The 17,517-nt window shown below is 52.6% G+C and overlaps 1 protein-coding gene across 1 annotated transcript in view; it reads left to right on the top strand.

Moving 5' to 3' along the window:
• The window catches only part of CERK (ceramide kinase), a gene marked incomplete at its 5' end in the record, with an annotated part of 48,415 nt that overhangs the window by 28,752 nt on the left and 2,146 nt on the right, over nucleotides 1-17,517 (top strand). The window contains 8 exons of the mRNA XM_079714434.1: nucleotides 762-887; nucleotides 2,751-2,814; nucleotides 5,038-5,183; nucleotides 9,212-9,286; nucleotides 10,182-10,334; nucleotides 14,430-14,535; nucleotides 15,826-15,902; nucleotides 16,599-16,804. Coding sequence (XP_079570560.1) covers nucleotides 762-887; nucleotides 2,751-2,814; nucleotides 5,038-5,183; nucleotides 9,212-9,286; nucleotides 10,182-10,334; nucleotides 14,430-14,535; nucleotides 15,826-15,902; nucleotides 16,599-16,804 — 953 coding nt within the window. The remainder of the gene's footprint in view (nucleotides 1-761; nucleotides 888-2,750; nucleotides 2,815-5,037; nucleotides 5,184-9,211; nucleotides 9,287-10,181; nucleotides 10,335-14,429; nucleotides 14,536-15,825; nucleotides 15,903-16,598; nucleotides 16,805-17,517) is intronic.

The raw sequence follows: 17,517 nt of genomic DNA, 5'->3' as shown, positions 1-17,517 counted from the left end.
ATACTCCTTTGGTCACATTCTGTGTATCCAGCCGTCAGTTGGTGGACACCTGGTGGGTCTCCACGTTTTGGCTGCTGTGAATGGTGCTGTTGTGAGCGTTCATGTGTGGGGTTCTGTGTGGACCCAGGGCTTCGATTTTCTTGCTACTTTTACTGATTTGTTGGTTAAATTTGGTTTTTAAGTATCAGAATCTACTTGAACCGACCCAAGCAGAACTGTGGAAGTTGCTACAAGAAAATAGGGTGTTTCAGGAGAACTGGGTGTCGGCGGTTAGCCGGGCCTCTGGAAGGGACATCCTGCCGTCCTGCCGTCTCTCTGTCCATCTCCAGATTGAGCGTTCCCTGTGCCTGTCCGTCTGTCTTTCTCTCCCAACGCTCCGTGCTGTGTATCTATTTCTCTCATTTTCTGCAGACTCACTTTCCTTCACATGAAGAAGCATGAGGCTGCTGCTTCCAGGATTTACACCCTGGAGGACTCCTCATCAGGAGAGAGCGTCCTTCTCTGCCAGGATGCTGAATCCCCGGGGCTGCCACCCCACTGGCCGATGTGCAGAGAGCACCTGCCTGATCTCACAAGCTGTGCTTTTCTCTTTTCAGAGATTAGGAAACTCTTGAGCACCGTTCTTTACCTTAAAAATGCTTTTTGTCAGATAATACTAAGCAGAGCTCTAGACCCACGTGGTTTGATTTTGTTCAGTAACACAGTTCTTCGTTTTGATCGCTGACGTTCATTGTGACTTACGCGGTGTTGCTGTTTTGCAGCGTCTAGACCGAAGCACTTACTGGTGTTCATCAATCCGTTTGGAGGTAAAGGACAAGGCAAGCGGATCTATGAGAGGAAAGTGGCGCCGTTGTTCACACTGGCCTCCATCACCACCGAGATCATTGGTAAGGCGCAAAGTCTCTGTAGGAGTAAAATTGAGAATGACTCAGATATGGTCACTAGGGAAGATTCTTATTGTGTTAAGATTTTTTTTTTTTTGGCCATGCTTCGCAGCTAGCAGGATCTTAGTTCCCCAACCAGGGGTTGAACCCGGGCCCCAGCAGTGCAAGCGCCGAGTCCTAACCCCTGGACCACCAGGGAATTCCCTGTTTAAGATAATTTTAACAAACTGAAATGTTGGGTTTTTTGGCGTACCAGAATAAGAAGAATACAAAGTAAAGAACGTAGACTGCTCTAGCTAAGTATTAGCATATAAAAAGCACTCAGGAAAAACACTAAGGATAAAAGGACAAAGATTATGGACAGAAAATTCTTGCAAGAGATACAAGCAATTAGTAAGGCTTAGAAATCATTTCACCAGTAAGTGGTATTTTTAAGAAACACGATGCAATGCCACGTTTGCGGTACCGAGTTTCAGAGCAAGTTCTAGATGCTGGGAGGGTGTAGGGAGACGGTTTCTCCCTTCAGAGATTTGAGGGTTTTGTGTAAACTTATTAAAGGGCCACTTGGCATTGCGGGTCAAGAGCCTCAAAAAGGAGGGGGTTTTTATCCAATCTTAAAGTTTTCTAAACTTTCCTGAGAAAACCATCAGCTATACACAGAAGGTGAGGTACACAGGTGTCTGTTGCCTCATTTTTATAAAAACAAAACACTGGAAGCCACTTATACCCCCGAACAGGAAGCATAAAGATAAAATTGTGGTAAATCTGAAGGAATAGTATGTAGCTTTTTAAAATGGTCTTTACTAGGAATTTTTAACGATGAAAAAGGGATTGTGATAAGATGTTGGGAAAACAAGGACACAAAATTGTGTGTACAAGTGAATTTCAAGAGAGTTTTTGTTGGGAATTCCCTGGTGGTCCAGTGGCTAAGACTGCGCGCTCCCAATGCAGGGGGCCCGGGTTCGATCCCGGTCGGGGAACTAGATCCCACATGCATGCTGCAACTAAAGATCCGCATGCCACAAATGAAGATCCTGCACGCGGCAACGAAGATCCCACGTGCCGCAACTAAGACCTGGTGCACCCAAATAAAAAAATTAATAATTTTTTTTTTTAAAAAGAGAGTTTTTGTTACAGTGAGTGTACAGACTATGGACTAACATTTTATTTCTTCTACATTTTGGTATATTCTAAAATTTTCCAAGTCCCTTGGATAATAAGGGAAAACTAAAATAGAAGACGTAATCTCTTCCAAAAAAAGTTATTTGTTGGCAATTAAATGCCAAGAATGTGGGACTTCCCTGGTGGTGCAGTGGTTGAGAATCCGCCTGCCAGTGCAGGGGACACGGGTTCGAGCCCTGGTCCGGGAAGATCCCACATGCTGTGGAGCAACTAAGCCTGTGCGCCACAACTAATGAGCCTGTGCTCTAGAGCCCGTGAGCCGCAACTACTGAAGCCCGCGCACCTAGAGCCCGTGCTCCACAACGAGAGAAGCCACCACAATGAGAAGCCCATGCACCGCAACGAAGAGTAGCCCCCGCTCGCCGCTACTAGAGAAAGCCTACGCGCAGTAACGAAGACCCAACACAGCCAAAAATAAATAAATAAATTAATTTTTTTAAAATGCCAAGAATGAGATGTCCTACCCAGTAGAGTGTATTCTGAGAGGTCCTGTTCCCCTGAGGTCAGCATCCCTGTCCATGAAAGGAATTTGGGTAAGATCGAAGGAGGAGTTTCTTACAGGAAACCCTCCTGAAGGTTTTATAGGACCTCATTTTAAAAGCATGGTTTACTTGCCTTTCATTTTAAAGAGGATTCACAGACTTGAGTGTAAACTCTATAATGTAATATGTTTTTTTCCCACAGTTACTGAGCATGCTAATCATGCCAAGGAGAGTTTATATGAGCTCAATATAGACAAATATGACGGGTAAGTAAGCGTCTTTCATCTGACTAATAAATAGTCAATTCTCATCAAGTTTTACCCATCTGTCTTCATTTTATTCACTCCCTTTCCTTACACCTTTTTTCCTAGTTGTAGAAGTAAAATAAACCTTCTTCTAGAAAATTAGGAAAGGCAGAAGAGTTCAGTCATGTCCTTCTCCTTGGAAAACCACCCTGTAATAGTTTTGTTTTCCTTTTCAGTCTTACCACCTACGTACAGAAATTTTTTCTGTATCGTTTGAAAGTATGTTATAGACATGATCAGCTTTCGTCCCTAAATATTTGTGTATATTTCCTAAAAGCAAGGATATTCTCTTACAGAACTAAAATGCAGTGATCAAAACCAGGAGATTAGCGCTGATACGAAGGCCGTTACCCATTTGCTGTCCTTATCAGACACTGCCCTCTGTCCCATTACTCCCTAAGGCAGAAGAGCCCTGGATCATACATTGCCTTCAGACTCAGTGGGTGTGTCTCTAGCCTCCCGTGACCTGGACCAGATCCTCAGCCTTCTTGGTGTGGCTGAATTTTGAGAGAACAGGCCAGTGCCTTTGCAGCATGTCCCTTGGTTTTGGGTCTGTCTGAGGTTTCCTCTTGGTCAGGACCTGCTTGTGCGTTTCTGGCTGCAACAGCGCAGAGTGGGTGCTGTGCTCGTCCCCGCGGGAGGCACCGGCCCCGAGTGTGACTCTGCATCTGTGTTGGGTCTGTACCTGCTGGCATGTCAGCTCCTGGAGAGCCGGCCTCCTCTGCCTTGTGCACAGCTGTCCCCGGCACCTGGCACAGGGCTGGCACACGGCAGGTGCTCCGTGAATGAACAGATGAGGCTGGGGAAAGGTGGTGAGGGTCCCCAGAAGGCTTGTACGTAGATGTCCTATAGGCTTGGGTGTTTTGGAAAGATACTTTTGTTTTAATTTATTTATTTTATTTATTTATTTTTGGCTGCGTTGGGTCTTTGTTGCTGTGCGCGGGCTTTCTCTAGTTACGGTGAGCAGGGGCTACTCTTCATTGCGGTGTGCGGGGTTCCTATTGCAGTGGCTTCTCTTGTTGCGGAGCACGGGCTCTAGGCACGCGGGCTTCAGTAGTTGTGGCACGCGGGCTCAGTAGTTGTGGCTCTTGGGTCTAGAGCGCAGGCTCAGTAGTTGTGGCACACAGGCTTAGTTGCTCCACGGCATATGGGATCTTCCCGGACCAGGCATCAAACTCGTGTCCCCTGCACTGTCAGGCGGATTCTTAACCATTGCGCCACCAGGGAAGCCCCGGAAAGATACTCTTGAAAGCTGCGTGGAAAGTAGCAATGAGGATTGGACCCAAGGAAGCTAAGCTGCCAGAGGTTATGGGTCTTGGGCAAGAGCTGGCTGGACAGTGGCAGAGGCAGCAGGTCTGCTCTCCAGGACGTCTGGGGGAGAATCGGCTGGTCCCCGTGACTGAGTCCTCACCAAGTGTCATCCAGCAATGAGCTGAGCTGAAGCAGGTCTCGGTATGGGGGATGCCAGCTGAGCTGTGGGCCCCCTCCAGCCGGGTCAGCGTGAAGGCTGAGGGGCAGCCAAGGGCTGGACGGCGAGCTTTGTGACCAGGAGTGGCGGCGTCCCGAGTGTCCCTGTGCCCCATCCCAGGGCCCCAAGAAGGCTCTAGGGTCTCATCTGGGCAGCTGTGCCGCTGGGGACCTCAGGCAGTGTGAAGAGGCTCCCCGGAGTGGGGAGGGGTCAGGGAGGCGGATTAGGGTCCCACGGCGGGAGTGGGTCATGAGTGGGGGAGGGGTGGGGGAGCATCGGGGAGGGAAGAAGCCACGTGTCACCTGCCCCCGAGGCCGAGTTCCTGAAGACCTTGTTCAGGGGCTGCAAGGCAGAGGGTAGAAGCCAGCTGAGCTCATGTTTTGTCTGCTTGTTTTTTGTCCACCTTGCCTGCTAGGGAAGGAAGGGGCATTCTCTGCAGCTTGGCCCCAGGCCCTGCCCTTCTCGACCTGTCAGAGCCTGGCCGTGTGGCTATGGCGGGCATCAGGAGCCTCTCCCCGCAGGGCTTGGACGCAGACATGAGGGTCTGAAGAGGTCTGCCGCAGGAGCGGGGAGTGAACCGAGATGGATGGGGACTGTGCCGGCCGGCGGGGCACGGGCACAGCTGTGGCCTGGGTGGTGGCTCGGAGGCCAGCGCAGGAGGGGCCTGGTGGTGTGGGGCGGGTGCTGAGGGCCTGACCCCTGTGTTCCTCCTGCAGCATCGTCTGTGTGGGCGGAGACGGCATGTTCAGCGAGGTCCTGCACGGCCTGGTGGGCAGGACGCAGAGGGACGCCGGCGTGGACCAGGACCAGCCCCGGGCGGCGCTCGTGCCCAGCCCGCTGAGGATCGGCATCATCCCTGCGGGTACGCGGGCCGGGAGGGGGCACCCTTGGGTTTTCCTTGAGGCTCATCCCTTTATTTCAGTTGTGCTCTTCCCTCCACGCACCTGACACAGGACCGCCGCTGCGTGCAGGAAGGGGTCCTGCCGTCCCCCCAGGACACCTGCTTCCTGCCAGGCGCCGGGAGCACAGTCCTTGCTCTCAGAGGGATGGCCGTTTGGCAGTGGGTGGGATGGGGGAGGCCCAGAGCGCAGTGCAGGAGAAGGGGAGCCTGGGGGGCAGGCGGTGTCCTGGAAGAAGTGACGGGTACCCGGGGCCGGGGGCTGCACGTCGGGGCGGGAGGCCTCGGGTTGTGAGCAGGACAGGGACCGGCCGTGCCGTGTCCTGAGGTGGCCAGCTCGGCGTGTTTGGTGTCTCCGGGAAGCACCCAGCTCTTAGGAGAATCACAGCGTTAAGCCGGCGGGGTTGGGGGCGGGGAGACAGCAGTGCCCAGACTGTGCTTGCAAGAAGAAGGGCACATGCCCGCTGCCTCTGCCCTGGGCCGGGTGACACAGCTTCCGGGAGGGCCGCCTCCCAGGCGGGGCCTCGAGGAGGGGGAGGCTGCAGGTGGCTCTGGGGCACAGGGGCTGGGGGTCAGGAGGCTCCTGGCGCCCGGGATAAACCAGATCTTATGTCTGGAGCTGGCACTCCCTCTGGGTTAAAGTCTTCACCGCACAGAGATAACTAGGGAGTTAGTTGTCCCCAGAGGGGACAGTGAGCTGTTGGAAGCAGACTGAATGTTAAACAAGCGAGAAGTGATGTTTTGGGGATGAAAAAGGATCAGACGTTCCCCTGCCCTTAAGCGGCTGTCTGCTGGTGCCCCGGCCGCCAGCCCGAAGCACAGGGGTCCGCAGCCCGCAGACGCCCCACGCTCCGGCTGTCTGTTCCCTCGGTGGGTCCTTGTGCGTACGTTCTGCTGGCCTCCTGTGGGCCGGCCTCACTGGGGGCCTCGCGGAGGAACAAGGCAGGGATGCAGGGAATCCAGGGGAGAGGCAGGTGATTAGCATGAAACGGAGAGAACAGAGCAGTGGGGCCCGGGGAGCACGGTCCGGACGGGCGCAAGGGGCCTTTCACCTGTGATCCCACTCAGAGGCCTGAAGGGCGGGGGACAGCGCCCTGCATCTGGGGCACGATGTTCTAGGCCGGAGGAGCAGCCCAGGCGATGACCCCGAGGCAAGAACAGGCTTGGCTGTGGGTGGTGCCGCCGTGAGCAGGGTGAGTGAGAGGCAGAGTGGGGGTGGGAGCTGCGGGGGGGCAGGTGGCGAGGTGGCCCCGTGGAGGGTGCTGCGCTGAGTACCTTCTTTAAACATCCAATTCTTCAGCAAAGTAACCCCTGAAACCTACTAGAAACTCGGTTCACATACCCTATTTGTTGCCCTAAGGACTTGGGTGACAGTGAATGCGTGTGCCCCAGCCCAGGGCAGCCCCCACTGAGCCCCCTGCTTTCTTCTGTAGAGTTCAGGTGCCTGTAGGTTCTGCGCCATCTCACACCCTCAGTGGAAGTGTTTGCAGTTAGTTCCTAGTGAATGAACTCTGAAAAGTGGGCCACGTCCAGCCCAGCCCTCTAGAGCCGGTGGTTTGCCCCAGGTGCGGCCAGGACTGACTGTCTGACCAGTGGCCTTCAGCCTGTCCCTGTCATGCCCACTGTTCCCACACGAGGTGCCTCTCAAGCAGCTTCTATGACAAGATGCTGTCGTTGAGAAGGGTCATCAAAAAGGGCCCATCTTTGTTGTGGCTGTAAAAAGGATGATGCAGCAGGTCAGAAGTGCTGGGGTTTTTTCCCTACTCGAGACAGATCCCTGTATGAGACTTTCAACTTCATTCTAACATGTTTAATAGAGCAGTTAGATTCTAGATAGGCCCAGAAATAAAGAGGGACTTTAAAGGTCAAAAGGACATGGTGCAAAGTGCAGACCACTCGTTTCTTCATTTTTATTTGAGATCACTGCTGAATTTCTACTGATTAAAAGATTGCTGAGTATACAAGTTATATCTGATAAAATGCAGGGGAGGGGACTTCCCTGGTGGCGCAGTGGTTAAGAGTCTGCCTGCCAATGCAGGGGACTCAGGTTTGAGCCCCGTTCCGGGAAGATCCCACATGCCGTGGAGCAACTAAGCCCATGTGCCACAACTTCTGAGCCCATGCACCACAACTACTGAAGCCCACATGCCTAGAGCCTGTGCTCCGCAACAAGAGAAGCCACGGCAATGAGAAGCCCGTGCACTGCAACGAAGAGTAGCCCCCGCTCGCCACAACTAGAGAAAGCCCGCGCGCAGCAGCAAGGACCCAAGGCGGCCAAAAATAAAAATAAAATAATTAATTAATTATTTAAAAAATGCAGGGGATGTTGGATGTCTGATCAGTTTTTGTTCTAAAGGATGGTTTGTGAAGAAAGTAAACAGTACAGTAGGCACGTAAAGGGAGCAAGCGGGCTCTGGAAATTCTGGGAAGTTCTAGGGATATGAAGGTGTGCTTCAAGTTAATTTCATGGCTCTTTTGTAGTTTATTTTGTCAGAAATGTTTATACCCGTTATTTGGGTACCCTCAGTTAGAAAAATAAGGGTGTGGAAGATAGTCTGAAACCATGTAGTTTTCCTTAAATACTGTTAATTCCATTTTAAGAATTAGTCACTCCTGTAATCTTAAATGTTCATTTAAACCGTTTTACTTTTCGGCTCATTTTTGGAATGAGATGTCATTCAAGTCTTCAGGTTAAGATTAACAAAAAAGAAAAATATACATATTAAAAATATATTAATCTGTATGTGTTTATATAAATTTCCGACCATAAGAAGGCATATGTTAGCTTAGATTAAATAGTTACGAGGCTTCTGCTCTGATCTCCAACTGGACCAGATTCTGTTGCTCTAAGAGATGACAAACACTGCCTGCGATCCAGCGCATCTATTTAGAACCAGGGACTTTCAGGCTCCACTTAGGCTGAGGGCCTTATAGAATGTTCGGGGCCTAAGGGCACAGCATCTGGATCCTGCCTGCGGCCAGAGCTTGTGTGCCTGTTAACAGGATGGTTATTCCCTGATGGGCCTCAACCTGTGTTGGTTGTGTGTCTGAGGCAACATTTATGGTGCAATTCTGGATACCGTCAGGGTTTATTCTTGGGAAATCTAGACTAGGGTTTTCAGCTATTCAGCAGACGTGTTAAAATTCAGATTGCTCAGCCCCAACCCAAACCTACTGAGTCAGGATCTTGGGGCGGGGTGGGGGGTGCTCAGGAGTCTGTTATAAATAAGCACCCAGGAGATTTTCTGCCCACTCAGGTGGAGAACAGAGACGTTGCTGATGGCCCAGTTAGAACCAGGACAGACCGAGGGAGGACCCGTAGCATCACTGCCGTGCCCTCGGGATCCAGGCGCTAGCTGGGTGCTCTGAGGTCACCTCCACTTTATAGACAGGGGTGTGGGCAGGAGGACGCCGAGCCCCGGCCGAGCCCATGGGGTTCAGAGCGGGTCCCGCTGGCCCCTCACGTCTGTCAGCCGGCAGCTGCTGCACCCTCATGACCCAGGGGTGGGCTGAGGCTCCGGGTCTCTCACCGCGCACAGGTCTGCGGTGCTTTTTCTGTGACCTCCACGAGCTGTTGTTGCTTTGCATGCACTTTCCCACTGCAGAGTCCCTTTGGTCTTGTTGTCTGGAGCCCCAGGGCTGCTGCCCGCTGTTGTGGCAGCAAGGAGCGGGGATACCGTGCAGGGCGCTGAGCCTTGTGCCCTGGCGCCCTGCCGCCACCGCTGCAGGGGCTTCCTGGGGGCCCTGCCCCACAGACGGGCTCAGGAGGGGTCTCTGAACTCTGTGAGGAGCTGCTTGATGGTAGTCAAGGCCAATCTCAGTATTCTTGATGAACCAACCTCAGTGACTAGTTTTGTAGGCAAACGGAGTTTATTCCTTCTTAGTTACTCCAGGGCCGTGGAAGAAGCGGCAGAGCTTACCACTTATCCTCTTGGAGACACGCTGGGATCTTAAGTGACTGCAGTGACATTAAGGCCCTTTCCCCCTTTTAGGGTCGACAGACTGTGTGTGTTACTCAACGGTTGGCACGAACGACGCGGAGACCTCGGCTCTGCACATCGTCGTGGGTAGGTGCCTCTCTCAGTGCCGCACTCGGCTTGCTCTGCCCCAGGTCCCCGGGCACACGCGGGTGTCGGCCCGCCTCGCCGTGCGGGTGCCCGCCCGTCCGCCCGCAGGGCCCTGGCTGCCACCCTTCCCTGCCACTTCCCATCCCATCCAGCGGGGTGACCTTCAGAAACAGAAGCGCTGCTCTGCTCAGAACCCTCTGGTGCCCTCCCCAGAGCAGTGGGGGTGCCTGGCGCCTGTGCCCCACTGGTTCTCCATGGCGTCCCCTGCGCTGGCCAGGTGCTCCTCTGCCCTGACACGTCCACCCCCTCATCTGGAGCCCTGCTGTCAGCCCTCATCCCTGCTCGGGACTCGGCCCCTTGTCGCCCTGTGGGGACAGGCCTCCCCAGTCACACCCCCTCCCTCCCTGCTCCTCTAGAAAGCGCATCCCCCGGGGTAGGAAGCCCCACGCTGCTTGTAATGCTGCTCAGAGCTGTCCAGGCACCTTCAGGGCACACATGTGGCTCCCTCTGCCCGTCCTTGTCCCTGATGGCAGTGCTACTCACGTCCCATCCAAAGTCACAGAACGGCTGTGTTTACAGATGGTACATGTGTGATTTTACATTTGAGAATACCAGGCGCCTTTTCCACCTTCCTTTCAATTAGTGGCGTTTAGCAAGCTTCACGGTCACATTGTTTTCCCCGCCTTACGGAACAGCTTTCCAAGCCCGCTTTGGAAATTTGAGTCAAATTTAGTCACTTGAGAGCAGGAGGCTGGGCACCCCTGGAGAACAGACCACGGCCTCGACTGCCTTCTGCCTATTTCACGCTTTAATTCGTGGCTCCGTCACGGCCGCCGGGCGCTGTGCAAGGGGACAGGCGGAGGGGCGCGGTTTCCACCCTGGCTTCTCTCCGCAGGGGACTCGCTGTCCATGGACGTGTCCTCTGTGCATCACAACAGCACGCTGCTGCGGTACTCGGTGTCCCTGCTGGGCTACGGCTTCTACGGGGACATCATCAAGGACAGTGAGAAGAAGCGGTGGATGGGTCTCGTCAGATACGACTTCTCAGGTAACTCAGAGTAACACGCCGGGAGCTTCCACACACGGCCTCCACCTTGATCAAGGTGGGGCCTTGTTCACAGATGGAAACCAAGGGCCGAGAGTCTGACGGGTCCCGGGTGCCCGGAGAACCGCTGCCGTCGGTCATGGGCCAGTTCTCACATCTGCTCAGAGCTGGAACGGAGAGGAATGGAGGTCGATCCCAGATCATACAAACAAGTGATGGTCTGAACTTCCAGGTCACGTGCAGCACCACCCTTTCAGCCTTCAAATGTGTTTAAATGCAGAAAAAATGTTTGAAAGGATGTAGGATTCAAAGTTTGACACTTGTTGCTGAGATGAATTCCTTGGCTGTATTTATTTATTTATTTGCAGGGACTTACAGTACTATTTTATTTTTTAACATCTTTATTGGAATATAATTGCTTTACACTGTTGTGTTAGTTTCCACTGTATGACAAAGTGAGTCAGCCATATGTATACATATATCCCCATATCTCCTCCCTCTTGCGTCTCCCTCCCACCCTCCCTATCCCACCCCTCAGGGTGGTCACAAAGCACCAAGCTGATCTCCCTGTGCTATGCGGCTGCTTCCCACTAGCTATCTACTTTACGTTTGGTAGTGTATATATGTCCATGCCACTCTCTCACTTCGTCCCAGCTTACCCTTCCCCCTCCCCATGTCCTCAAGTCCATTCTCTACGTCTGCGTCTTTATTCCTGTTCTGCCCCTAGGTTCTTCAGGACGTTTTTTTTTTTTTAAGATTCCATATATATGTGTTAGCATACGGTATTTGTTTTTCTCTTTGTGACTTAACTTCACTCCGTGTGACAGACTCTAGGTCCATCCACCTCACTACAAATAACTCAATTTCGTTTCTTTTTATGGCTGAGTAATATTCCATTGTCCATATGTGCCACATCTTCTTTATCCATTCATCTGTCGATGGACACTTAGGTTGCTTCTATGTCCTGGCTATCGTAACTAGTGCTGCAGTGAACATTGGGGTACATGACTCTTTTTGAATTATGGTTTTCTCAGGGTATATGCCCTGTAGTGCGATTGCTGGGTCGTATGGTAGTTCTATTTTTAGTGTTTTAAGGAACCTCCATACTGTTCTCCATAGTGGCTGTATCAATTTACATTCCCACCAACAGTACAAGAGGGTTCCCTTTTCTCCACACCCTCTCCAGCATTAATTGTTTGTAGATTTTTTGATGATGACTTGACTGTATTTAATGAGTGTCATTTCTCTGGTCACTGCCCTTTATAGGTTACTTTTGGGTAAATTTACAGGCACACCTTTGGAGATATTTAGGGTTCAGTTCCAGACCACCTTAAGAAAGCAAATATCAAAACAAAGCAAGTCACATGAATTTTTCGCATTCCCAGTGCATATAAAAGTTATGTTGGGCCTCCCTGGTGGCGCAGTGGTTGAGAGTCCGCCTGCCGATGCAGGGGATACGGGTTCGTGCCCCGGTCTGGGAGGATCCCATATGCCGCGGAGCGGCTGGGCCCGTGAGCCATGGCTGCTGAGCCTGCGCATCCGGAGCCTGTGCTCCGCAACGGGAGAGGCCACAACAGTGAGAGGCCCGCATACCACAAAAAAAAAAAAAAAAAAAAAAAAAAAAAAGTTATGTTTAGGCTATACTGTAGTCTGTTAAGTGTGCAATAGCATTATGTCTAAAAAAAGATACATACCTTAATTTAAAAATCCTTCATGGTTAAAAAGTGCTTCCCATCACCTGTGCCTTCAGTAAGTCGTAATCTTTGTGCTGGGTCTTGCCTCGAGGTGGACGGCTGCTGACGGATCAGGGTCGGGAGTGCTGAGGGCTGTGGGGGGCCGCCGCGTTGCCTTAAAATACGACAGCAGTGAAGTCTGCTGCATCAGTTGACTCTTCCTTTCAGGAACGATTGCCCTGTAGCCTGCAGTGAAATTTGATAGCACTTTCCCCACAGTAGAACTTCTTTCAAAAGTGGAGTCAGTCCTCTCAGACCCTGCCGCTGCTTTATCAGCTAAGTTTACGTCATATTCTACATCCTTTGCTGTCATTTTAACATCTCCACGGTGTCTTCACCAGGAGTAGATTCCATCTCAAGAAGCTGCTCTCTTTGCTCATCCATAAGAAGCAACTCCTCATCCATTAACGTTTTATCATGAGATGCAGCAGTACGGTCCCACCTTCAGGCTCCACTTCTTTTTTTTTTAACTTTTTAAAAAAAAAATAAATTTATTTATTTATTTTATTTTTGGCTGCATTGGGTCTTTGTTGCTGTGTGCGGGCTTTCTCTAGTTGCCGTGAGCGGGGGCTACTCTTCATTGTGGTGCTCTGGCTTCTCATTGCGGTGGCTTCTCTTGTTGCAGAGCTCAGGCTCTAGGTGTGCAGGCTTCAGTAGTTGTGGCACACGGGCTCAGTAGTTGTGGCTCACGGGCTCCAGAGTGCAGGCTCAGTAGTTGTGGCACACAGGCTTAGTTGCTCCGCGGCATGTGGGATCTTCCTGGACCAGGGCTTGAACCCGTGACCCCTGCATTGGCAGACGGATTCTTAACCACTGTGCCACCAGGGAAGTCCCAGGCTCCACTTCTGATTCTAGTTCTCTTGCTGTTTCCACCACATCTGCAGTGACTTCCTCCACTGAGGTCTGAACCCCTCCAAGTCATCCAGGAGGGTTGGAATCAACTTCTTCCAAACTCCTGTTAATGTTGACATTTTGACCTCTTCCCATGAATCATCCCAGATGTTCTTAATGGCATCTGGATGGTGAAGGTTTTTGGTTTACTTCGCCCAGATCCATGAGAGAAATTACTGTCTGTGGCAACTATAGCCTTACAAAATGTATTTCTTAAGGAGTAAGACTTGAAAGTTGAAATGGGGACTTCCCTGGTAGTGCAGCTGCCTGGCTTCAAAGCTTCAAAGGACAGGCTGACTCTTCTGTTAGTGGTGGCTTTAAGTTGAAGTCGGTGCTCATTTACCATCTGAAAATCCTGGGGCCCTAAGAATTATGCTAAATCCACTCTGCCTGTGCTCTGTAAATGGAACAACAAAGGCTGTTTATAAACACATCTATTTACAACATGATTAACTGACTATTTTAAGCCCACTGTTGAGACGTACTGCTCAGAAAAAAAGATTTTTCAAAATGTTACTGCTCAGTGACAATGCACCTGGTCTCCCAAGAGCTCTGAGGGAGATGGACGAGATTCATGTTGTTTTCGTGCCTGACAACACAGCGTTCATTCTGCAGCCCATGGGTCAAGGAGTCATTTCAACTTTCTTTTCTTTTTTTTTTAAATTAATTCATTTATTTATTTTTGGTGTGTTGGGTCTTGGTTGCTATGTGCAGGCTTTCTCTACTCTTCATTGCTGTGTGTGCCCTTCTCACTCTCCTCTCTAGCTGGGAAAGTCCTAGATGGCATCTTCTTCCAGTAGAAGTCTGTTTCCTCTGCACGGAAAATCTGTTGTTTAGTGGAGCCACCTTCGTGAATGATCTTAGCTAGGTCTTCTGGCCCGCTGGCTGCAGCTTCTACAGCGGCACTTGCTGCTTCCCCTGGCACTTTGATGTTGGGAGGAGGCTTCTTTCCTTCAACCTCGTGAACCAGCCTCTGCTCGCTTCACACTCTTCTTCTGCAGCCCCCTCACCTCGCTCAGCCTGGGCATGCTGGGGGTGCAGGCAGCTCGATGGACAGCACGCCACAGTTTGCCAGAGGGGCCGGCCACGGTCTGGTGGCAGTGCTGCCTGGTCTTTGTCCTGAGTTCCTCCAAGACACCAAAGTTGTGGATGATGGGGTCAAGCCTGGGGGTGCGCTGGGGGCTTCACAGGGCGGAACCTGCGGGCCACGTCGTCGAGGCCACGACGAGGGGTCACTGGTGGCCAAGCCGTCCCCTTTGCCAGTGTGGAAGGCAGCCCTGGTGGCCGGGAGCCTGCAATCCTCCGTGATGGTGGCGGCAGCTCAGCCTGAAGTGGGAGGGGGCCATGTCCTCCTGCAGTCACTCTGTCCCCGGGCAGGTGCCCCGCGCCCACGCTTTGCAGACGCTGACGGCATGGCCTCCTGCACAGGCAGTGGTGCATGTAGGTGTGTCTCTCCGTCTCGCTCTGTTCTCAGGTTTGAAGACCTTCCTCTCCCATCACTGCTATGAAGGGACAGTGTCCTTCCTGCCAGCACAGCACACGGTGGGCTCCCCGAGGGACAGGAAACCCTGCCGGGCGGGGTAAGCACATCCCTTACGTGTGTTTCTGCTCAAACGATGAGAAAGAAGCAGGACTGGCTGGGGTTTGCTCCGGCTGTGAAGTGAGTGGGCAGTACTTGGCAATGTGGACGGGAGGTGCTGGTCCCTCCTGACCAGTGGTCAGGGTCCCACGCACCCTGAGGGGGTCCCGCCGTGTCCCCCATGCTGGGTCCTGGGTCACGGGGTGGCCCAGGGTCAGGTCTGGTCCCCGTCGTCTACCCAGCAGAGGGCTCACACCACACCGTCTGCTCCGGTGCGGGGATCCGCTGTCCGCCCCCCGCTGGGGATGTGAGAAATGATGAAGATGAGCCCCTTTATGGACAGCTCTGTGCGCGCCCTCGGGGCGCCCGTGGAGCTGGCTGGACGGGCCCCCTGTCCCCCCATTGGGTGGTCAGGAGAGGCTGGTCCAGACCCCGGGCCAGCAGTGGGGGCCCCTCTGCGAGCCACGCTGCCTCGTCACCCTGTGTGTCCCCACCGTGCTCAACAGCATGTGCCCGGGTTAACCTGGAACGAGTGTCAGGTTGGTCTCCTGTACCCGCGGCCCGACAGCCCGCATCTCGTCCCTGCTCCTCAGTCTGAGGACGCGGAGAGGCTGAGGGGTTTCGATGGACTCGGGGGTTTTCCTTCCTCCTTTAAGTCATTTAGACGTGGGCCCTTCCTTCCCCTGGTCCTCTCCTCCTTTAAGTGAAGAATTTGAGACCATAAAATCAAACAGTTAGAGGCACGGCCTCGCCACCTCAGTTGCTGATGAGCTAATTCCACCAGCAAAAGCCCCTGGCCCGTTCGACGGCCTGCATCCATCGGTGCCCAGGACCGCAAACATCTTTCAGACCAGCGACCAAGTCCCGCGACAGCTGCTCTGAGCCATTTACTTGCTCTTTACTGACTGGACCAAGTCACCACTGTGTTACCTGTTTTGTGAAAGGGAACAAAGTCTCAGGCCGGGGATCCACGCTGGGACCTTGCACCTTGTCCTTTGCTCCGTCCGCTGCCACCCCGGCATCGGGGCCAAGCTCAGCCCGCCCCCCAGAGCCAACAGAAGGGCCTCATGGGATGCTGTTTGCTTTTTGTAATGTTTATCAATTTTCAAAATGGATATGCTGTCTGTGTAATTTTTAAGAGTGGATCTGATTCTGAGAACTCAAATTAATATGCAAACCAAGTATTTTTAAGTGAAGTCTCTGAAATTGCACTTCCTATTATATGCAAAGAATTGAAATGCTTTTGCAGTCTGTAGGTTACAGGCAAGGGGGGCGTGTTCTTGTCCTCCAGGTGCTTTGTCTGCAGGCAGAGCAAGCAGCAGCTGGCGGAGGAGCGGAAAAGGTCGCTGTACGGCTTGGAGAGCGCCGGTAACGTGGCTGGGCTGGCTCGGCCGGGGCTGGACCTGCACTCCGGGGCCTCGGGTCTCGCCCCTCCCCCCCCTTCTCTGCAGGGGCACCTGCTTCCACTTCAGCTCCAGGCAGAGTGCGTGGTTGCCTTTGCCAGACTCTGGGGAAAAGAGGGAATTTTGTGGAAGGGCCCATCTTGCCACGTCCCTCTGAACTACTGTTGTGGCGCCAGCCAGGCGCCTGTCCCTAGAATGGTCCGGAACGGGGGTCAGCGAGTGGCCTTTTTGAGGGCTTAGAGGAAAGGAGTGGCCTCAGCAGTGCTCCAGAAACTATTCGTGGACGCTGAAATTTGAGTTTCACGTCATTTTCACATGTCACAAAATACTTGCCTTCTTTTGATTTTTCAACCATTCAAAAATGTAAACCCCATTCTTAGCTCGCAGGCCACACCCAGTCTCGTAGGCGGTGGGCCGGATTTGGCGACCCCTGCTCTAGGTCGTGGGCCCAAGTCCCAGGTGCGGGCCCGAGGAACAGCTCTGCCTCTTGGGAGGTGACCGCCGGGCACAGCGGTGGGCGCGGTTTTCTTTGTGTTGATGCTGAGAAGCGATCGCATGGTGCGTTTGTAGAGACGACCCCTCCCGGTCATCTCAGGACGCCCACCTGCCCGGCTTGGATTTAACGGATTTAACGTAGCATCTGCGATGCTTCTTGCTTCAGAGGAGGTGGAAGAGTGGAAGGTCGTCTGCGGGCAGTTCCTGGCCATCAATGCCACCAACATGTCCTGTGCTTGTCCCCGGAGCCCCCAGGGGCTCTCCCCGGCCGCCCACCTGGGAGACGGGTCTTCCGACCTCATCCTCATCCGGAAGTGCTCCCGGTTCAACTTCCTGAGGTTTCTCGTCAGGCACACCAACCAGGGCGACCAGGTAAGGGCACCGCTGCTTCCATATGGCCTGTGTCGGTGGCCGCTTCTACCTGGGCGACCCTGATCTGTATGTTGTAGGATCGGCTGTGAATTCAAGGGGAAGACAGACAGATTTTTGTTTGCATTTCACCCATTTTAAAGTCTTAGTCATAGTTACTCCTTGTAAAATCTCATTGAAAAATATAAAGTCTTTGAGCAGAGAAACTAGGAGGCATGAATGTTTCTCTTCCTATTTAAAAACAGAACGAAGTGATGCAGTGCAACCTTCTGTTGCCCTTGCTGGTCACTTACAACAAAATCTTTCAGCTCGCGGAAAGGGGTTCTATTGAGACTCTTCCAACAAACCTTTCCTTAGTCACTGGCACCCTTGTAGTGACACGGGGCCGGGGAGGGCGAGTCTAACAATACCCAGACAGTTGCAACTTCTGATCAGTCTATGATTTTAGTAAAGTTTGTGGCTGTGAAATTTTTTTAAGATCTGGGCCAACAGTGTTTTTATGTGGCTTTTAAAATACTGCTTGTTAAAAAGGTAAATAACCGTACAAGTCGCTGCTCAGGAGCCGCGGAGTTCTTTACTCCGTGTCATTCATTGTGGATGGGACCGGGTCGTGAGAGTCGAGGTGACCTCTTCTCTTGTCCCCAAGCTGCGGGGCAAGGGGCTGCCGGGAGGCCCCAACGGCTGTCACGCCCCCAGCGCAGCACCACTGAGAGCAC

The sequence above is a fragment of the Hyperoodon ampullatus genome (genome assembly GCF_949752795.1).
Source record: "Hyperoodon ampullatus genome assembly, chromosome: 11".
Classification (NCBI taxonomy): domain Eukaryota; kingdom Metazoa; phylum Chordata; class Mammalia; order Artiodactyla; family Ziphiidae; genus Hyperoodon; species Hyperoodon ampullatus.
This window is presented reverse-complemented; position numbering and strand designations above follow the sequence as displayed.